Raw genomic sequence first — 21,975 nt, 5'->3', positions numbered from 1 at the left:
AGTCTCTTACAGCGCTGCGGAGGAATTTTGGCCCACTCATCTTTGCATAATTGTTGTAATTCAGCCACATTGGAGGGTTTTCGAGCATGAACCGCCTTTTTAAGGTCATGCCACAGCATCTCAATAGGGTTCAGGTCAGGACTTTGACTAGGCCACTCCAAAGTCTTCATTTTGTTTCTCTTCAGCCATTAGGTGGACTTGCTGGTGTGTTTTGGATCATTGTCCTGCTGCAGAACCCAAGTTCGTTTCAGCTTGAGGTCACGAACAGATGGCCGGACATTCTCCTTCAGGATTTTTTGGTAGACAGCAGAATTCATGGTTCCATTTATCTGTCCATCAAGTCTTCCAGGTCCTGAAGCAGCAAAACAGCCCCAGACCATCACACTACCATCACCATATTTTACTGTTGGTATGATGCTCTTTTTCTGAAATGCGGTGTTACTTTTACGCCAGATGTAATGGGACACACACCTTCCAAAAAGTTCAACTTTTGTCTCGTCAGACCACAGAGTATTTTCCCAAAAGTCTTGGGGATCATCAAGATGTTTTCTGGCAAAATTGAGATGAGCCTTAATGTTCTTTTTGCTCAGCAGTGGTTTTCGTCTTGGAACTCTGCCATGCAGGCCATTTTTGCCCAGTCTCTTTCTTATGGTGGAGTCATGAACACTGACCTTAACTGAGGCAAGTGAGGCCTGCAGTTCTTTGGATGTTGTTGTGGAGTCTTTTGTGATCTCTTGGATGAGTCGTCGCTGCGCTCTTGGGGTAATTTTGGTCGGCCGGCCACTCCTGGGAAGGTTCACCACTGTTCCATGTTTTCGCCATTTGTGGATAATGGCTCTCACTGTGGTTCGCTGGAGTCCCAAAGCTTTAGAAATGGCTTTATAACCTTTTCCAAACTGATAGATCTCAATTACTTTCTTTCTCATTTGTTCCTGAATTTCTTTAGATCTCGGCATGATGTCTAGCTTTTGAGGATCATTTGGTCTACTTCACTTTGTCAGGCAGGTCCTATTTAAGTGATTTCTTGATTGAGAACAGGTGTGACAGTAATCAGGCCGGGGTGTGGCTAGAGAAATTGAACTCAGGTTTGATAAACCACAGTTAAGTTATGTTTTAACAGGGGGGGGCAATCACTTTTTCACACAGGGCCATGTAGGTTTGGATTTTTTTTCTCCCTTAATAATAAAAACCTTCATTTAAAAACTGCATTTTGTGTTTACTTGTGTTGTCTTTGAATAATATTTAAATTTGTTTGATGATCTGAAACATTTAATTGTGACAAACATGCAAAAAAATAAGAAATCAGGAAGGGGGCAAACACTTTTTCACACCACTGTATATATATATATATATACCATCATCAATGGCCAGGATGAGGGCCCGGTATCTGCCCCCTTTGACAAAGGGAGATTCTCTATCCATGGGGCTCCTCGCTTTGATAAGTCCAGTCTCTCTATTGACGTTCAGCCATCCAGCTGGATCATCGCCCGATTTATACCTACAGGGGGAAAAAAATACTCAATTGCTTGTTTCTATTCTTTCTCAACCACTAGTTTGTAGACTTTCATTTAATACACCACTGGCTGCAGCGGATTTATTAAGATGTATTTTTCCCCACACAAAGTGCAATAACTTGCCAGGTCAACTCTGGGGGATTTCAAGACCAGGCCTGATACCGTGCAAGACCCTATATCGCTTTTAGGTAAACTAAGCATTAGGTACACTTTAGTGGTAAGCGCACACAGCTTGTGGTTGCTGTGGGAAAAATAATCAGCTGGCTGGCAGGCATGCGTGTACATTACAGTTATTTAGCTGATGCTTTTATCCAAAGTGACTTACAGTTGATTAGCCTAAGCGAGCAATGCGGGCTAAGGAAGGTACAGAAATACCAGTGAACCTGATTCAGGTTATTCAGTGTGAACAATGCTGTGTTAAATGTTGTATTCCCAGAAACATTCCCTTACCACACTTTCTGATTTTTTGCCGTGTCAGGGTCAGTTGCTGTATATGCAATTATGTCAGCACCAGTTTCCAGGTTCTCTGGTTTAATGACCACCTTCTCAACTGGATTAAACACTGGGGCCTCGTTCACATCCTCCACGTTCACAATAACTGTGGCAGTGGAGGTGGGCAGATTGGTGACAAAAGGGGCATCGTTCTCCACGGTGACCAACAAGGTGTACTTTGCGTTCTTCTCAAAATCAAGGCCCTGATTGGGGACAGACAATATACAATTAAAAATGTATAAATAATTTAAAATTTGCAACAGTCTGACAAAAGCCTGGTGCTGAAGCAGATTAACTATTTTGTGGATCAGAGATCCTTTGAGATGTTTGGTCTCCAGAGCATGGATATTCACCTTGACTGTAGTAATAATGCCCTCCAGCTTGCTGGGTCCAGTGGTAACATTGAAGAACCCTCCATTGTCTCCTTCAATAATCTTGTATTTAGTTGACCAGGCTAGTGTGTGAGGTTCATCCCCATCAGTCACTGGCATTTTCACCACTAGGGCACCCACTGCATTCTCAGGGACAGTCACTGTGTACTATGGAAGAGAAAGTTTACAGAATGTGTGTTACACAAAGTAGAAGACACAATTCAACTTAACGGATGCTTCTTTAATATTAACAGAAACTGCACAACCCACCACACTATGGATAGGAAAGACTTGAATAGCACACCTCACATAACTGAAAAGTCCCACTTAAAGTTCACTTACTGAATATTCGACAAACTGAGGAGCGTTGTCGTTGCTGTCGGTTACTGTGATGCTTGCATTGCAGGTGGTTGAGAGGCCGTCCCCCTCCATATCAGCAGCGCTAATTACCAATGTATATTGAGGAAAGTTCTGCAAAAGGAAAAGCACAATGGTTCTCTCACTGGATTCGCTTTTTTACATTTTCTTAAAATCATTGTCGTTTTTTCATATAGATCCTGTTATAAGTGGATCGCATACCTCTCTGTCCAGCCCCACTGATTTCAGTTGGATCCCTCCAGTTATAGTGTTAATAAAGAACATATTTGGTTTTGGACTCTCTGGGTCTTGGCTCACAATACTGTATCTAATGTCAGCATTAGCTGAACCAGGTGCATCTAGATCAACAGCGGTCACCTTCATAAATTCAAAACCTTAAGAGGGAAAATGAATGAACGCAAATTAATATCAGCATGAACAATTAAACAAAAATGTATCTAATTCAACAGAACAACACCACCATGGCCGTTTGTGTTAATGGATCTTGAACAGTCAACCCAGCTAGTGAATATTGCTACTGCTGTCAAAGGCTATGCTTCTGTTGTACCATACTGACATTTGCCCTGAGATGAGCCTACCTGCTTTGGATCCTTCAGCTAACTTGCCAAAAAAGGTTTCATCAGTGAATTTGGGTCTCTCATCGTTCTGATCGATCACAGAGATGATAATTTCCATGGGATCCTCGGTCGCAGTAGTTTCACCCACTGCTTCAGCGTGAGCAAAGAGCTACAGAGGGGGAAGAGGGTACCAAGGAGAGAGAAAAAGATTAAAAATCGAGGGTATTAAACAAAAAACAAAACATAAAATGACATTTGAAGACAATACAACAGTTTTACAGACACGTGTGTAGTGCAGAAATGTACCCTCGATTCTATAAATGGCAGACATTTATATAGCGCCTTTATCCAAAGCGCTGTACAACTGATGCTTCTCCATTCACCCATTCATACACACACTCACACACCAACGGCGATTGGCTGCCATGCAAGGCCCCGACCAGCTCGTCAGGAGCATTTGGGGGTTGGGTGTCTTGCTCAGGGACACTTCGACACAGCCCGGGCGGGGGAACGAACCAGCAACCCTCCGCCAGCCTGCTCTTACTGCCTGAGCCATGTCGCCCCCTGAATGATCAATGATCAATGATTGACCAATAGCTGCTAAAAACCCTGATCAAAGAAGTGATTGACTGACACAAGCATGTGATCCCCAGCGTTCCTGAATAGATGGACTACACTGGCCTGAAGTTGCAGCTGGGACTCAACCAAACACAAAAAATGTAAATATAAAATATATAAAATATATAAATATAAACTCACTTCATATTTATCTTGCATCTCTCGGTCCAAAGGCTTTGTGACACTGAGCCAGCCAGAGGTTTGGTCAATGTAGAACAGCTGAACAGGGGGCTCATCTGCCCCAGGCCCAGTGATTTTGTATTGCACCGGCACTTCCTTATCCCTGCTGGATCTGATCTGTGAACACAAAAACAACCAGGCGTCGGTCAGTAAAACCTGACTGAGTTGTAACCAAACTGAAATGGGCAAACCAAAGCGCCGGGCACCTACCTGCACCATCTGTTTGGGGAAGGGGCCTCTGTCGTTCTCTGGGAAGTTGATGGGGGGCTTGACCCAGTCTCTTTTCTGCCTCTTCAGCCCTTTGGAAGAGCGTGGAAACATCAGCACTGGAAGAGCTGCAGAGTGCTGAGGCTGAGGAAGTATTGCAATCAAATTAATACCAATATCAGCTCATCATAACAGCACATGAAAGGGTGCGTGTGTCCTTACATGCCTGTGCATGTGTGTGTGTGTGTGTGTGTGTGCATGTGTATGTGTGTGTATGTGCGTGTGAGTGTGTGTGTGCGCGTGTATGTGTGTATGTGTGTGTGTATGTGTGTGTGTGTGTGAGCGTGTGCATGTGCGTGTGTGAGTTTGTGTGTGCCTGTGTGTTTGAGTGTGTGTGTGAGTGTGTGTGAGTGTGTGTGTGAGTGTATGAGTGTGTGTGTGTGTGTATTTGTGTGAGTGTGTTTGTGTATGTGCGTGTGTGTGTGTATGTGTGTGTGTGTGTGTGTGTGTGTGTGCACAGGAGTGATGCTGCCCACCTTGTGTTGATGGTCATGCTGACTGTCTCCAGGTTCCCAAATCATTGTGTCTGTGGACATCTTCTTTGAGCCATCTGAGAATTTGGGTCCACGTTTTACGTTTGTCTCTTTAAAAAAAAAAAAAAAGAGTAGTATTTAACATTAGTTTAGTACTTGGATTTAAAATGAAAGACGCAATATAGGATTATTAATAGGATCTGCATGCCACCGCCATCTGCTGGTTTTTACAAAAAACACGGATGCTATTGGCGGCTATTTGTGCCTCACAAGTTAAGCCTATTCAAGTAAATTAATTTCACTCAGTCGGCACGGATGGTGCAGTGGGTAGCACTGCTGCCTCACAGCAAGGAGGTCCTGGGTTTGAATCCCCGTCGGCCGGGGCCTGTCTGTGTGGAATTTGCATGTTCTCCCCGTGTTCACGTGGGTTTCCTCCGGGTACTCTGGTTTCCTCCCACAGTCCAAAGACATGCAGGTTGGGCTGATTGGAGAGTCTAAATTGCCCATAGGTATGAGTGTGTGTGTGAGTGAATTAATTGTGTGTGTGCCCTGCAATGGACTGGCGACCTGTCCAGGGTGTATTCCTGCCTTTCGGCCAATGTATGCTGGGATAGGCTCCAGCCCCCCTGCGACCCTGTTCAGGATAAGCGGGTTCAGATAATGGATGGATGGATGGAGTGAGACAGGCAGCAGCTGTGACATTATTGACAGAACTGATGCTTTACAAGACACAGCACCAGGCAGTTGTTTTATTTTATTATACTAATTTGTATATTTAATTTATTATGGCAAATGGCCTTTTTTTGGGGGGGGGCCTTGCAGTGATGGGGTGGCCCCTTGCCTTTAGTTAATTTACAGCTTTCATACCTTTACTGAGTTGGGTTGTGTCCGTGTTAATGGATGTGTTGCTCGGTTGCCATGGTACAGTCTCTGCTGGTATACCTGTAGCCCAGCCCTGAGGTGTGAGGTAATAGGTTTAGTTTTTTTCACAACACAGCGGAATTACAGCGGAATTACTTAGCCGAACAGAAATTGTGGTTGGCAAAATACTGCAAAACCTTTGTGTGTCACTGAAGTTTTATGAAGTATTTTCTAACGTAGACAAAAGTAGCAAAGATGCCCAGTAACTTACTAAAATATATCGAAATTTGGAAGGTTTAGAGTGGAAAACCATTCCACTTGACTATCTATAAAAAGATTTTGAAGTGACATAGTAGCATACTATATATGGTAAACTGAACCCTCAGTGAGCACCTTATTAGGTAGACCTGTACACCAGCTTGTTAAGTGAATATTTAATCATCCAATCATGTGGCAGCAACAAAATGCCTAAGAGCATGCGGACATGGTCAAGAGGTTCAGCTGTTTTTCAGACCAAATGTCATCTTTGGTGAAATTGGCTTGCCATTTCTGTCTGTAATTATAGCTTCTTGTATAAGCCTTTAATGTGTTATTCTGAATAGTCATTGCCAACAACTTCGATGATGAACCTTTAATACAAAAAGTATTTAAGTGTAACAGTAAGATAAACTCTTTTGGGGCTTGAAAGCTTCATGTTCCAAACACATACATTTTTCCAAAATAAAACCGAAAAGCAGGTTACATTTTTTAGGCAATATTTAAATTGAATTAAAATGAATTCGCCAAAAAGATTTGATCAAAGGGAAAAAAGTTTCCATTGCTTCTGTTACTTGCAATTGCGTTAGATTTGCTTTGCGAGGCAGAGTCTAGTCATTAAAACACAAAACAGCACAACACAGTATACAAAGCACGCTCACTGTTTTTTGTTTTTCGCACCATTCTGAGTAAACTCTATAAACTGCACCAACGATCATGCAGTATCATTGAAATCACACTTTTCATTTGTATAGAGGAAGTGGCGTGTGCTAAGATTGCTTAAACAGATACACTGTGAAACCACAGATGAGCTAGTTAGTCTAATCATTAAAACACAACGCAGCACAACACAGTATACAAAGCAATGCCAATAGTGGCAAAAGGCATACAATAAAGCACAAAATAAGCATAAAACATTTTATTCATTTTGATTTGTGGTCACAGCAGGACAAAGGGATACACAAAGATCTAGATCTAATTCATGAACCAGGCTTTAAATTAACAGTCAAATGTCTGAAACTGACAACTGCATATTTAAAAAAATTGTGTCCATGACAAATTACAACAGAGTAAGTGGCAGTGGAGCTCAGACTTACATGCATGAAGAGAAGGATAACTTCATAGTATATTTCAGGACCCATTTGATGAGTGAAACTATTCTCTCCGCTTCTCTGAACCGTCTGCTTTCTTCTGTTCTTCTTCTGTGGTGTCTGTAAAAAATGTAGCTATTGAGGCAGCTGGTGGCCTGAAAGGCGGAAGAAGCCCTTTAGTTCCTGATTGTAAATGGTAAATGGCAGGCATTTATATAGCGCCTTTATCCAAAGCGCTGTACAAATGATGCTTCTCCATTCACCCATTCATACACACACTCACACACCGACGGCGATTGGCTGCCATGCAAGGCCCCGACCAGCTCGTCAGGAGCATTTGGGGGTTTGGTGTCTTGCTCAGGGACACTTCGACACAGCCCGGGCGGGGGATCGAACCGGCAACCCCTCCGACTGCCAGACGACTGCTCTTACTGCCTGAGCCATGTAGTAGTACATTTATCATTTATTTATTCTATTCAGCACAAATTTTTAATATCTGGACACAACCCTTAGCCAAGAAACATCCAAACACCATAAATGGACTAAAACCCTGACACCCTTTTTATCATGCTTCAGCATATTTTTCCATGTGTACTAGACCAGTGGTTCTTAACTGGTCTGGCCTTGGGACCCACAATTCCCTATGGTCATTAGGTCGCGACCCACTTTTTTTTTACATTCAAGACAACTTATTTTATTTCTCAAAAATATTACTGCACATATGATATTACATTGGCATTTGTATTAAAATATTAAATCATTGGGAAAATACTCAAACATTTAATCCATTTAGATTTGACATCACACTGTATGAACTGGATGTGAGTGAACACTGCAAATAATATGAGGTGGGCCTACCTCCTGACCAGATTTACAATGAAAAGACCAGAACAGGCTGTTAACAATTCAGCAAATTAGGCCTAGGCTGTTTTAGGATCATTAATGAGAGAATTGGGGATGCTTTTCAGATCTGATCAGAGACTCAAAATCAGGCACTATGGTAGACAGAGCTACACATAGATCATGTTCGGTGTCCAACCTGTTTCTTTGCTTGGACTTGAGCTGGACCAGAGTGGAGAATCCACTTTCACTGAGGTAAGTAGTGCTGAAGGGCAGTAAGATTTTAATTGCACGGATAGCCAAGGAGGAATACTCAGCCGTGACACTGCACCAGAAGTGAGAGAGGCTTACTTCTCCGAATTTCTTTTTCAGCGTCTGGTCGCATGAAAGCTCAATCAGCCAATTCTCTTCATTACACGGCAACGCAGCGCTTTCGAGGTCGATTCCAAAGGGATCGCGCACCCACTGTTCATGTTCACTCGATGTCTCTGGGAAGTAATCATGAAACCGCGTTTGCAGTTTCCTGAGGTGCGCCGTAATGCTGCTCTTCAGGGCATTTTTGTGCGCGACAGTGTCCAGCTGACGTATTTCATGATGGGCGTTGGGAAACATGTCCAGCCTGTCTTTGGACACTCTGTTTTCCCACAGTGCGATCTTCTTCTTAAACGCATTCACTTTATCGGACTGCTCGAACTTATTATGCCCCTTCGCTTGCAAAGATAAGTTCAGTGTGTTTAGGTGCTCGAACACATCAACAAGATAGGCAATGTGGGCCAGCCAGAACTTACTGTCAAACAGCTCAGCATAAAGCGAGTTAGTCTCGGAGAGGAAAGCTGTTATTTCTTCTTTCAGTTCGCAAAACCGAGTCAAAATTTTTCCTCTCGACAGCCAGCGAACTTCCGAGTGATATAACAACTGCAAGTGCTCTGCGCCCAGGTCTTTACAGAGAGTTTTGAAACACCGGCTATTCTTGCCACTGCGTTTAATGTGATTCACCACTTCTACAACATCTTTCAATGTGCAATCAAGCATTGGCACCATGTGTTTTGCGGCTAATGCCTCCCGATGGAGAAAGCAATGGTTCCAGGTTGCATTCGGTGCCCTCTCAAGAATTCGTTTCACCACTCCCCAATGCCTGCCAGTCATGCAGGCAGCACCATCAGTTGTAATCCCAACGCAATTGTCCCAGCTCAGGCCCACAGTACCCAAGTACAAATCCACAGAGTTGAAAATCTCGTCTGCCGTTGTAGTGGTAGGCAGATCTCTACTGCAGAGAAACTGTTCTTGTATATCTCCCTCCCAAACGTGCCTCACATATACAAGTAAAATCGCATGGTTGGCTATATCCGTGGACTCATCCATCTGTAAGGCGTAATTAGTGCTTGCCTGGATGCGGGTCTGTTGCTTTATGTCCTCAGACATGTCTTCAATACGCTTACATATTGTATCATTCGATAGCGGTATTGTCTTCAACTTATCTGCTGCGGCTTGGTTTACCACCTCTCTGACCATATCAATAGCTGCAGGTAAGATGAGGTGCTCTGCTATGTTGTGGGGCTTCTTGGCCCTTGCTATGCGGTGGGCAACGTAGTACGACGCACGGACTGCCTGTACCTGTGTGGATGCTGAAGTTAGACGCATTTGCGAAGTCCTTAATTCCTGGCGTCGCCTCTCAAAATACTCGACTGGTCTATCTTCGACAGTCGGGTGTTTTGTCTCCAAGTGACGTTTCAGTTTCGAGGGTTTCATGCTCTCCTGTGCCAGCAATTCACCGCACACCACACATTGGGGTTTCTGGACGCCTTTGTCCTCAACATAGCTAAATCCATATTTCAAATACTCGGGCTCGTATTTTCGTTTCGCCATGACGGGTCGCTAACGTTTTACCGCTCAAATGATTGATACATGTCACAAAACATTCTATTTCCATGGCAACAACAGGCATGGGCCTGACATCAAAATAAAGGTTTTGGGTCAACTAGTAGGCCTAGGTAGCCTATCTCTGTGGCTCTGGGGTCAACGTTAAGCGGTTGCATGAAAAGAATGCGTTTCTTTTTTTTTTTTTTTTTGTTGACACCATCCCTCCGCGACCCATCCAGGACACCCACTTTTGTTGCGACCCACCAGTTAAGAAACACTGTACTAGACTAAATGTTCGTGGCTGTACAACTGATTCTATGTAAATTGTATCATATCTGACATGCTCTGTAGTTTGCCACGTTCTGTTTACGATTTCTTTGGACACTGTTTTAATGATGCCGTAGAGTCACCAAAGGGACATCTGTGATCGATTTAATGCTTTTATCAGGTAATTTAAGTGCTTAGTTTGTCAACAGGGAGGTAAGGCGGGGGCGACATGGCTCAGGCAGTAAGAGCAGTCGTCTGGCAGTCGCAGGGTTGCCGGTTCGATCCCCCTCCTGGGCTGTGTCGAAGTGTCCCTGAGCAAGACACCTAACCCCCAAAATGCTCCTGACGAGCTGGTCGGGGCCTTGCATGGCAGCCAATTACCGTCGGCGTGTGAGTGTGTGTATGAATGGGTGAATAAGAAGCATCAATTGTACAGCGCCTTGGATAAAGGCGCTATATAAATGCCAACCATTTACCATTTTACCATTTAAGGCTGAATAGCATTTCCAGTATACTGCTAAGTGCTATGCTAGCGGTATTCTTCAGAGAAGGCAACAACAATGATTTCATATCAGCAAATTAAGCAATAAATCATTCTACAAGCACAGAATTACAAGGCTACAGATCATCCGCAAACTTATCGCTCAGCAGGTTTTCATTGCTTTTTTAAAATATTCGTAGTTACCAACATACATGATGCATACACACGTACATAATGCAGTAACAAAGATGTTGTTATCTATCTTGGGATGGCCAGTCTCACAAGACGGTTGCCATCGATGGGCCACTGATCACACGATTTGCGTTACTGTCACCTTCCTGTCAGCTTTGACCAGGCTGGCCCCACTGACCTCTCTCATTGACAAGGCGTTTTTGGCCAAATAACTGCTGCTCACTGGATGTTTTTTGTTTTTTGCACCATTCTAAACTCCGCACCAACAGATCATACTTTTAAAAAAACAGAAGAGGAGGAGGGCTACGGCGTTCAAGTCAAAAGTATAATGGAAGGTGCTCTTTGGTCCAAAACATGGGGAAACCATCCAGTTAAAAGAGCAAAAGAAGTGGATCCAAGGCACTCTTCCAATGAAGTAAAAAACAGCTTTATTATAAAAGGCTAGTTCATAGTTGAACACTAAAAAATGCCAACATGTTTCGGCCAAATAGTGGCCTTCATCAGGGCAGACATGAAAAGAGAAACAAACAGCAGTAGTATATATACACCTAAGGTTGTCATTAAGGTGATTGACCACAGCTGTGCAAAGTGGGAGGGCTCAGGAATAAATCAGAATGCAAGAAAAACAGAAAACACTAGAGGTCAGTAAACAAACAATATATAGATCACACTTTTAATCTGTGTAGAGGCAGTGGCGTGTGATGAGACTAACAGGCGATTAAGCTTAAACAGGCGCACTGTGAAACCACAGACAGAAGAGTTAATCTAATTCTGTTTATTCAGCACTCTAGTGGGCTCTGTGGACAGAACTATCATATTAAATTAATGGCATTTGGCAGACGCTCTTATCCAGAGACATACAGTTGATTAGACTCAGCAAGAGACAATCCTCCCCTGGAGCAATGCAGGGTTAAGGGCCTTGCTCAAGGGCCCAACGGCTGTGCAGATCGTATTGTGGCTTCCCAGTCATGTACCTTAACCACTACGCTACAAGCCGCCCCTTTGCAGTGATGCTTAGCTTGCTGGCCTTCTGACCCACTAATCAGAGCTGTGAAGGTATGTACCAGGAGAAAGCAAATACAGACGACATTGTGAAATGTATACTTTAACCAATTATTTCAGTCTTTGAATACTTATCATGAGGAAATGTGTTCTGTTGTGAGTCGCAACAATCATTTTTGTCAAATCAAACATGGACAGACACAGACTTTGGAGTCAATTATTCTCAAAAACACAGTTTGAAATGAGCTGATCTTGCTGAAAATGTACAGTAAAAAGTTATTAGAAATATTACAAGAAAGCCGAGATCCTCCTCTTCACAATCGAATAGAACCCAAAATGATGAAGCAGGTAACACCATACTTACACTCAGTGAGCACTTTATTCAGTATTTATTAGATTTTCACATCCATAGCAGTACTGTGTACTTCTATCGATTCTGCAAGACAGCAAAAGAAACCACACAGGCAAACCTGAGGAACAAAGACATTTTCAGCCATCTCTCTTGATTCTCTCACTGACATCAGTATTGCTTTTCTCCAACGATGTGTTTTTATATGACAGCTCCACACTGGAGGATGTGCAAGAAAACTGCACTCTTGTTCAACATTTTTCTATTCTAATACATTCAAAAATAGCTTAGGAAAAATAACATCTAACCATTACAATTTACACTCAGGGAGCATTTTATTAGGTATTTATTAGACTTTTTGACTTATTGGTCTTCTGCTGCTGTAGCCTATCCACACAGAGGTTTGATGTGTTGTGTGTTCAGAGATGCTCTTCTGCATACTACTGTTGTAATGCGTTGTTATTAGCATTACTGTCACCTTCCTGCCAGCATTGACTAGTCTGACACTTTAATGTGTATTTAGTTTTAACTCAAGGGTTATGTAAAGTATATCTATCACATCCTACTACACTACATTTTCCCATATCTGTCTTTTGTTGATCTCATATTTTTCCAAACAATTGTAGCTCCAATTAAAATGTGAGCAAAAGTAAATTGTGTTAAAAAAAGAAGTGTAAATGGTAAAAATTTTTAGAAAAGTATATTAATTTTAGAAAAATTACAATGAATTTGCAATCATTTGCTCAAAAAAAGAAATAAAAGAATCAGCTCAAGCAGATTTTTTTGTTGTTGTCAAAAATAGCATAGAAATTCTTATAATAAAATTCTTAGCCCAAAGCACACAATACAATACAGCAAGAATATCAATGCAAAAATACACAAATAAATTGATCATGAACACAGATGCCAATTCATGTCAATTTAAAGTGAACTCAGACGGTAATTCTAAGTCGGTCTGATGCAAAAAGAACCCCTAGTTATGCAGGCTTCCCAAGTTGCAGTGGCAGTAATGGTGTTGTCCTGGAACAGTCCCTGGCTGTCATATACGCGGAGGATAACAGTGTAGTCATTCTCTTCCAAATAGGTTCTCAGTCCAAGTATTATGCCCGTCTCTGGAACAAATAAATGAAACAGTCAAGTTTCTGTTATGGGAACAGAAGTTTACAATACACTGAATACATCTGGGGTTGAGATAAAAGCTGAAATCACATTCAACTTTTTATTTCCTGGTATTTACACCTGGACGTGTTAAACTACTTAGAACATCGCAACTTTGGTATCAGACCACCCTATTTGTAGGTGAGCAAAAGTATTAGAACAGAGAGTATTTAAGTAAATGAAAGTAAATAACACTTAATATTTGGTAGAATATTCCTTGCTTGCAATAACTGCACTAAGCCTGAGACCAATTGACAGCACCAAACTTTTGCTTTCTTCTTTTGTGATGCCTTTCCAGGCTTCTACTGCATCTTCTTTCAGATGTTTCTTCCTTAAATCTCCTCTTCAGGAGGTGAAATACATGCTCAGTTGGGTTAAAGTCTAGTGATCATCACTGAAGAGCCCACTCCTGAAGCACCCATGCAAGCCCAAGTCATGACACTTCCTCCACTGTGCTTCACAGATGAGCTCGTATGTTTTAGATCATGAGCAGATCCCTTTCTCCACACTTTGGTCTTTCCATTACTTTGGTAGGTTAATCATGGTCTCATCAGTCCGTAACACTTTGTTCCTGAACATTTTTGCGGCTCATCTCTGTACTTCTTTCCAAATTCTTACTACTGATGAGTGGTTTGCATCTTGTGGTATAGCCTCTATATTGCTGCTCTCAAAGTCTTCTTCGAACAGTTGATTGAGATACCTTCACTCCTGCCCTGTGGAGATTTTTTGTCACTAACTGATGTTTCTTCACAGCTCTCACAATCTTTCAGTCATGAACTGCTGGTGTTTCCCTTACAGTACAATCTCACGAGTGGAGAGGAGGTAGGGAGCAGGCCCAGGACTCGCAGAACACCTGACGGACTTCGTGGTTGACGAGCGGGATGGGGGACAGGTCAGGAGGGGTCTCAGGAATAGCAGGACTGGTGACAGTTGGGGCTCCAGCCGGTTATGGTTCCCTGGACCCAGTCCACTTGGAGGTTGTGCTGGAGAAGCCAGGGTTTGCCCAAAATCACAGGAATGAGGGGTGATTTCATTACGTAGAAAGAGATCTCCTCCTGGTGACTCCCGGAGATCAGAAGTCTGGCAGGAGTGGTTACAGTGCTGGCTTCGGCCAGGGGTCGCACCAGGGGGCGCGTTGGTGCGGAGAGCTTGGGTGAGTGTGGTGGTGGATATTCCAAGTCAACGGACCAGAGTTGGGCTTAAAGTCATCACCCCTCTTCCAGGAGGTGATGGCGAGCAGGGTGGAACAGGAGGCTGAGGGGGATGGATCCATGGTGGCACCCATCAGGACCCCCTTGTTCACTGATGGGCGTTGTCTTTTAACAGACACATGTTCAGACAATGACCAGGCAGTACAGGCAGAGGCACTCACAGGCGGTCAACTCGTCGAGAATCTGTTGTGATGGTCTGTTGTAGAATGCTCCAAGATTTTCAGTGTGTCCCCAACCGGCTCAGGCTGCCAGGGTCTGGAACTCAATGGAATAGTCAGATACGGGCGACATGGCTCGGTGCCTTGCATGGCAGCCAATCGCCGTCGGTGTGTGAGTGTGTGTATGAATGGGTGAATGAGAAGCATCAATTGTACAGCACTTTGGATAAAGGCCCTATATAAAAGCCAACCATTTACCATACGGAGCGGTTACCCTGGCAGATGCAAAAGAATCGACGTGTGGCAGCAGGTCCCGAAACAGCCCGGTCGAAGACCCTCTTCATGGCGAAGTATGGCACTCGGGAACGTTCGGTCGGCTGTACTTTTAAAATCAGTGAATACTGGGACAGGAACGAGCTGCAGGATCGAGGATCTCCATCATAGTGTTCAGGCGGGGGCAGACAGGGCTCTGGATGGGAACTGACAGAGGTTGAGGAACTTGAGCACCGGCCAGAGAGTTAGCCAAAGTGGCCATCAGGTGCTGAAGGTGGGCCAAGTCCTGGTTCAGGGAATGAAGCTCGGTGTCACGCACTCCAAGTTGTTGTCCCTGCCGTCTCAGCGTCTCCTGGGTCGGGGTTGGGCTTGCTGGGTTCATGTTTGGCCAGATCAACAAACCCAATAGTGAGACCACAAAAGCTCAAGTTAAAGTCTTTAAGTTTATCGTAGATCATACAGGCAGGGGTCGAGAATCAGCAAACAGGAATGGTACAGGACAGGCAATTCGTAATAGATAGTCCAGGCAAAAGTTTGGTATCCAGGCAAACGGTAACAACACAGGTAATCCAGAGAATGGTCGCGGTCACAGGCAGAAAACAAACAGGTAGTCCAAACAGGCGAAGAAACAAAATCAGAAACCAAAAGCACTAACCGATAAACCAAAGGGAGTCCAAAGACTCAGAAGGGTAACAATAAACAAAAACGCTAACTTATACAGAACAGAAAACAGAAAACACAGAACCTGACAGATGGCGCTAAAGCTAAAACTGGTAAACAGGCTTGCTTACTTGCGTCATTCATGCGAGCGGTCCAGTTGTTCGCGCTCATTCCCTGTAGATCCACCCGAAAGGGGGAGGTGAATCCAGGCCCGTCTCGGTCAGTGACGGACAGCGTCACGGGCTGAGATTCTCGGTTACAGATCGTGATCACCCTCTCCTTGATTGTGGGAGCGTTGTCATTTACATCTTCCAGCTCAATCCCAGTTCCCGTTGCAGGGACATCACCTATGAAAAAAAGAGGCAGGTCTTAGTTCACAGTACTGAATGGATACAAGGAAGCATCAATGGTCAACAATATATATATATATATATATATATATATATATATATATCTAAATATATATATATACCATCATCAATGGCCAGGATGAGGGCCCGGTATCTGCCCCCTTTGACAAAGGGAGATTCTCTATCCATGGGGCTGATCACTTTGATAAGTCCAGTCTCTCTATTGACGTTCAGCCATGCAGCCGGATCAACGACCGATTTATACCTACAGGGAAAAAAATACTCAATTGCTTGTTTCTGTTCTTTCTCAACCACGAGTTTGTAGACTTTCATTTAATACACCACTGGCTGCAGCGGATTTATTAGGATGTATTTTTCCCCACACAAAGTGCAATAACTTGCCAGGTCAACTCTGGGGGATTTCAAGACCAGGCCTGATACCGTGCAAGACCCTATATCGCTTTTAGGTAAACTAAGCATTAGCTACACTTTAGTGGTAAGCGCACACAGCTTGTGGTTGCTGTGGGAAAAATAATCAGCTGGCTGGCAGGCGCGTGTGTACATTACAGTTATTTAGCTGAAGCTTTTATCCAAAGTGACTTACAGTTGATTAGCCTAAGCAAGTAATGTGGGCTAAGGAAGGTCCAGAAATACCAGTGAACCTGATTCAGGTTATTCCATGTGAACGCTGCTGTGTTAAATGTTGCATTCCCAGAAATATTTTCTTACCATACTTTCTGTTTTTTTGCCATGTCAGGGTCAGTTGCTGTATATGCAATTATGTTAGCACCAACTTCCAGGTTCTCTGGTTTAATGACCACCTTCTCGACTGGATTAAACACTGGAGCATCGTTCACATCCTCCACGATCACAATAACTGTGGCAGTGGAGGTTGGCAGATTGGTGACAAACGGGGCATCGTTCTCCACGGTGATCAACAAGGTGTACTTTGCGTTCTTCTCAAAATCAAGGCCCTGATTGGGGACAGAAAATATACAATTAATAATGTATAAATAATTTGAAATTTGCAAAGGCAAAAGCTTGGTGCTGAAGCAGATTAACTATTATGTGGATCAGAGATCCTTTGAGATGTTTGGTCTCCAGAGCATGGATATTCACCTTGACTGTAGTAATAATGCCCTCCAGCTTGCTGGGTCCAGTGGTAACATTGAAGAACCCTCCATTGTCTCCTTCAATAATCTTGTATTTAGTTGACCAGGTTGGTGTGTAAGGTTCATCCCCATCAGTCACTGGCATTTTCACCACTAGGGCACCCACTTCATTCTCAGGGACAGTCACTGTGTACTATGGAAGAGAAAGTTTACAGAATGTGTGTTACACAAAGTAGAAGACACAATTCAACTTAAAGGATGCTTCTTTAACATTAACAGAAACTGCACAACCCACCACACTGTGGATAGGAAAGACTTGAATAGCACACTTCACATAACTGAAAAGTTCCACTTAAAGCTCACTTACTGAATTTGGGTCAAACTGAGGAGCGTTGTTGTTGCTGTTGGTTACTGTGATGATTGCATTGCAGGTGGTTGAGAGGCCATACCCCTCCATATCAGCAGCGCTAATTACCAATGTATATTTAGGAAAGTTCTGCAAAAGGAAAAGCAAAATGGTTCTCTCACTGGATTCGCTTTTTTACATTGTCTTAAAATCATTGTCGTTTTTTCATATAGATCCTGTTATAAGTGAATTGCATACCTCTCTGTCCAGCCCCTCTGTTTTAAGTTGGATCCCTCCAGTTATAGAGTTAATAAAGAACATCTCTTGTGATGGACTCTCTGGGTCTTGGCTCACAATTCTGTATCTAATGTCAGAATTAGCTGAACCAGGTTCATCTAGATCAACAGCGGTCACCTTCATAAATTCGAAACCTTAAGAGGGAAAATGAGTGAACACAAATTAATATCAGCATGAATAATTAAACAAAAATGTATCTAATTCAACAGAACAACACCACCATGGTCGTTTGTGATGATGGATCTTGGGCAGTCAACCCAGCTAGTGAATATTGCTACTGCTGTCAAAGGCTATGCTTCTGTTGTACCATACTGACATTTGCCCTGAGATGAGCCTAGCTGCTTTGGATCCTTCAGCTAACTCGCCAAAAAAGGTTTCATGAGTGAATTTGGGTTTCTCGTCGTTCTGATCGATCACAAAGATGATAATTTCCATGGGATCCTCGGTCGCAGTAGTTTCACCCACTGCTTCAGTGTGAGCAAAGAGCTAGAGAGGGGGAAGAGGGTACCAAGGAGAGAGAAAAAGATTACAAATCGAGGGTATTAAACAAAAAACGAAACATAAAATGACATTTGAAGACAGACGATACAACAGTTTTACAGACACGTGTGTCGTGCAGAAATGTACCCTCGATTCTATCATTGATCATTGACCAATAGCTGCTAAAAACCATGATCAAAGAAGTGATTGACTGACACAAGCATGTGATCCCCAGCCTTCCTGAATAGGTGGACTACACAGGCCTGAAGTTGCAGCTGGGACCAAACACAAAAAATGTTTTTATGTTCCTGAAAAAAAAACAAAAAACAACAACTCACTTTATATTCATCTCGCATCTCTCGGTCCAAAGGCTGTGTTACATAGAGCCAGCCAGAATCTCGGTCAATTTTGAACAGCTCAACAGGGGGCTCATCTGCCCCAGGCCCAGTGATTTTGTAATGCACCGGCACTTCCTTATCCCTGCTGGATCTGATCTGTGAACACAAAAACAACCAGGCGTCGGTCAGTAAAACCTGACTGAGTTGTAACCAAACTGAAATGGGCAAACCAAAGCGCCAGGCACCTACCTGCACCATATATTTGGGGAAGGGGCCTCTGTCGTTCTCTGGGAAGTTGATGGGGGGAATGACCCAGTCCCTTTTCTGCCTCTTCAGCCCTTTGGAAGAGCGTGGAAACATCAGCACTGGAAGAGCTGCAGAGTGCTGAGGAAGTATTGCAATCAAATTAATACCAATATCAGCTCATCATAACAGCACATAAAAGTGTGTGTGTGTGCGTACATGCCTGTGCATGTGTGTGTGTGTGCGTGTGTATGTGTGTGTGTGCGTATGTGTGCGTGTGTGTATATAATGTATAATGTATATGTTGTGGCACCCCTGCTCCCGCATGTTGTGCCACGTGGGGGGAGAACCCTGGAGGGACCCGCGCAGAGCAACCGCGCAGACGTCACGCATTGGGAGAAGTCTGGGAAGGAGTGTATCTTCCTAGAGAGGTGATGGGGAGATCTTGGGGAGAGATCCCTCTACCTGCAATCCAGGACCACGGACAGCGCACATGAGTGAGCAGAATGGAAAGGTACTGACTCAGCTGCAGCCTGTTTCTTAATGAGCAGGGAATGGTATTTAAGGCGCGGTCGAGGCCTTCCTGAGCGTGTGAGAGTGTGAAAGGCAGAGAGAGGAAGGACCGTCTATGCCCTGCTGTACTGAACCTGAAGGAGACCCCACCTTTACGAACGGCAACCCCAAAGACCCGGAACGGACACGTGAGCCAAATAAAATCCCATCCTACTTCCCCTATATCTTTGTGTTTCCCCCACCCAGCCCGGACGCGGCTGAAGAGGGAAGGAGGGAGGAGGCCCTGGAGCATACCCCGGTCTGGGAAGAACCTTAGTTTATTTTTGCCTGAACGGCCCCTTTTATTTCTCCAGTTTTCCCCTACCCTTGCGCTGAGGGGGGGGGGGCGCTATCACCAATACCCCGGAAAAAAAAAACACAGAAAAAATAAAAATAATAATTTTTTCTGATATCTGCTATCTCCTGTGTCTGGTTTCCAGCTGCGCCCACCCACTGCACCTCAGGATCCACCCCGAGGCACCACATATTGTGTGTGTATATATGTGTGCGTGAGTGTGTGTGTGCGCGTGTATGTGTTTATATGTGTGCGTGCGTGCGTAGGAGTGATACTGACCTGCACCTTGTGTTGATGGTCATGCTGACTGTCTCCAGGTTCACGAATCACTGTGTCTGTGGACATCTTCTTTGGGCCATCTGAGAATTTGGGTCCAAGTTTTACATTTGTCTCTATTAAAAAACAATAACATTTAACATTAGTTTAGTACTTGGATTTAAAATGAAAGACACAATATAGCATTATTAATAGGATCTGCATGCCACCGCCATCTGCTGGATTTGACAAAAAACATGGATGCTATTGGCGGCTATTTGTGCCTCACAAGTTAAGCCTATTAAAGTAAATTCATTTCACTCAGGTGGCACGGATGGTGCAGTGGTTAGCACTGCCGGCTCACAGCAAGGAGGTCCTGGGTTCGAATCCCTGTCGGCCGGGGCCTCTCTGTGCGGAGTTTGCATGTTCTCCCCGTGTTCGTGTGGGTTTCCTCCGGGTACTCCAGTTTCCTCCCACAGTCCAAAGACATGCAGGTTAGGCTGATTGGAGAGTCTAAATTGCCCGTAGGTATGAGTGTGTGAGTGAATGGTGTGTGTGCCCTGCGATGGACTGGCGACCTATCCAGGGTATATTCCTGCCTTTCGGCCAATGTATGCTGGGATAGGCTCCAGCCCCCCTGCGACCCTGTTCAGGATAAGCAGGTTAAGATAATGGATGGATGGATGGATGGATGAATGAATGAATAACAGGCAGCAGCTGAAGCTGTGACATTATTGACAGAACTGATGCTTTACAAGACACAGCACCACTGCATTGCAGTTGCTTAACATAGGCTACATGAAAACACAACGGGGAAAAATGAACGTGCTATTCCACAATCTCAGAGGACAGCACTACTACAGAGTTTAGACGTCTCTGTATTCTGGTGATCCCCTGCTGCATTTTCCAACCCAATTTTCCAGTTAGCGCACCCTCACGCAACGAAATGTGGCATTAAATGTGGCTATACGCGATGCAAACAACCTGCATATACAGCACATGCCGTCTCATTTGTATGAATATTCCAGCCACTGTTCAGCTTCTGAAATTTGATACCAGCAAGCTTTGAATGAGCATTTATCTGCCAGCAGTCGCATCCGTTGTTGTCAGGTTCTGTGTTTTTTGTGATCGGTTTTCTTAGCGTCCTTAGTGTTTTTGTGTGTTTGTACCCTCTGGGCTTACCATAGTCTGTTTACTGTTCGTTTTATCAATTAATTCGTTTTGTCTGTGTCCCAGTCCTTATATGTACTTCCTTCCTGTCTTCTGTCATTGATTCCACCTGTTTCTCGTTTTGTTCTAGTGTTGTAAGTGTATTTATACCCCTTTGTTCAGTTTGTCACCAGATTGTCATGAGCCTTTGCCGTATTTTCCAGTGTTATATTGTGCTTGATATCTGTAACAACCTGTTTTGTTTTCGACCACCGCCTCTTGGACTACCCTCTTGTTCTGTTTGGACCCTGTTTAGATTATCAGTTTTTGATTTCGGATTCTGTTTCTGTTTAGATTGCCCGTGTGTTTTCAACCCTTTACTTGTGACATCGTCTGTTCTTTGGATTATCACTGCTGTACCTGCTTTACCTTGTACCAAACCTTTGCCTGGACTTTCGTTTTCAAACTGCCTAACCTTTATTATTGCTGTTTGCTGGAAATCGAGCCTTGCCTGTCTGAACCTAAATCCCAAAATCTAATAGAGACTTTTACTTGGATTTCGCCGCCTGTGGTCTTGCTCTTGGGTTCAGTGTTCTGGTGCCTGACAGTTGTGGGATTTGTCTCCAAAATGACTTTAAACAATGTAGCTAGTGATTTCTACTACAACAAAAACAGTGTGGCACTCAATATTGCGGCTGATACAAACCTGCCAACCTGTCCTGATGCATTATTCAACAACCCTACAGTTTTAAACTGTGGACTACAAACTGTCCAGGCAGTTGCTTTATTTTATTAGACTAATTTGTGTATTTAATTTATTATGGCAAATGGCCTTTTTTTGGGGGGGCAGTGATGGGGTGGCCCCTTGCCTTCAATCCTGACATTTGGAATTAATTTCTAGCTTACATACCTTTATTGAGAAGTTGGGTTGTGTCCGTTTTAATGGATGTGTTGCTCGGTTGCCGTGGTACAGTCTCTGCTGGTATACCTGTAGCCCAGCCCTGAGGTGTGAAGTAATAGATTTCGTTTTTCTCACAACACAACGAAATT

The 21,975-nt window shown here is 43.7% G+C and overlaps 1 protein-coding gene across 1 annotated transcript in view; it reads right to left on the bottom strand.

Annotated features, from left to right (window-relative positions):
- Nucleotides 1-21,975, bottom strand: part of LOC133130512 (cadherin EGF LAG seven-pass G-type receptor 1-like) — a 74,123-nt gene that overhangs the window by 501 nt on the left and 51,647 nt on the right. The window contains exons 30-32 of the mRNA XM_061245154.1: nucleotides 2,360-2,545; nucleotides 1,965-2,209; nucleotides 1,356-1,498 (exon numbers count right to left, since the gene is read on the bottom strand). Coding sequence (XP_061101138.1) covers nucleotides 1,356-1,498; nucleotides 1,965-2,209; nucleotides 2,360-2,545 — 574 coding nt within the window. The remainder of the gene's footprint in view (nucleotides 1-1,355; nucleotides 1,499-1,964; nucleotides 2,210-2,359; nucleotides 2,546-21,975) is intronic.

This window comes from Conger conger, chromosome 6, assembly GCF_963514075.1.
Source record: "Conger conger chromosome 6, fConCon1.1, whole genome shotgun sequence".
NCBI lineage: Eukaryota > Metazoa > Chordata > Actinopteri > Anguilliformes > Congridae > Conger > Conger conger.
The sequence above is the reverse complement of the archived record's forward strand: the minus strand, read 5'-3'. Positions and strand labels throughout refer to the sequence as shown.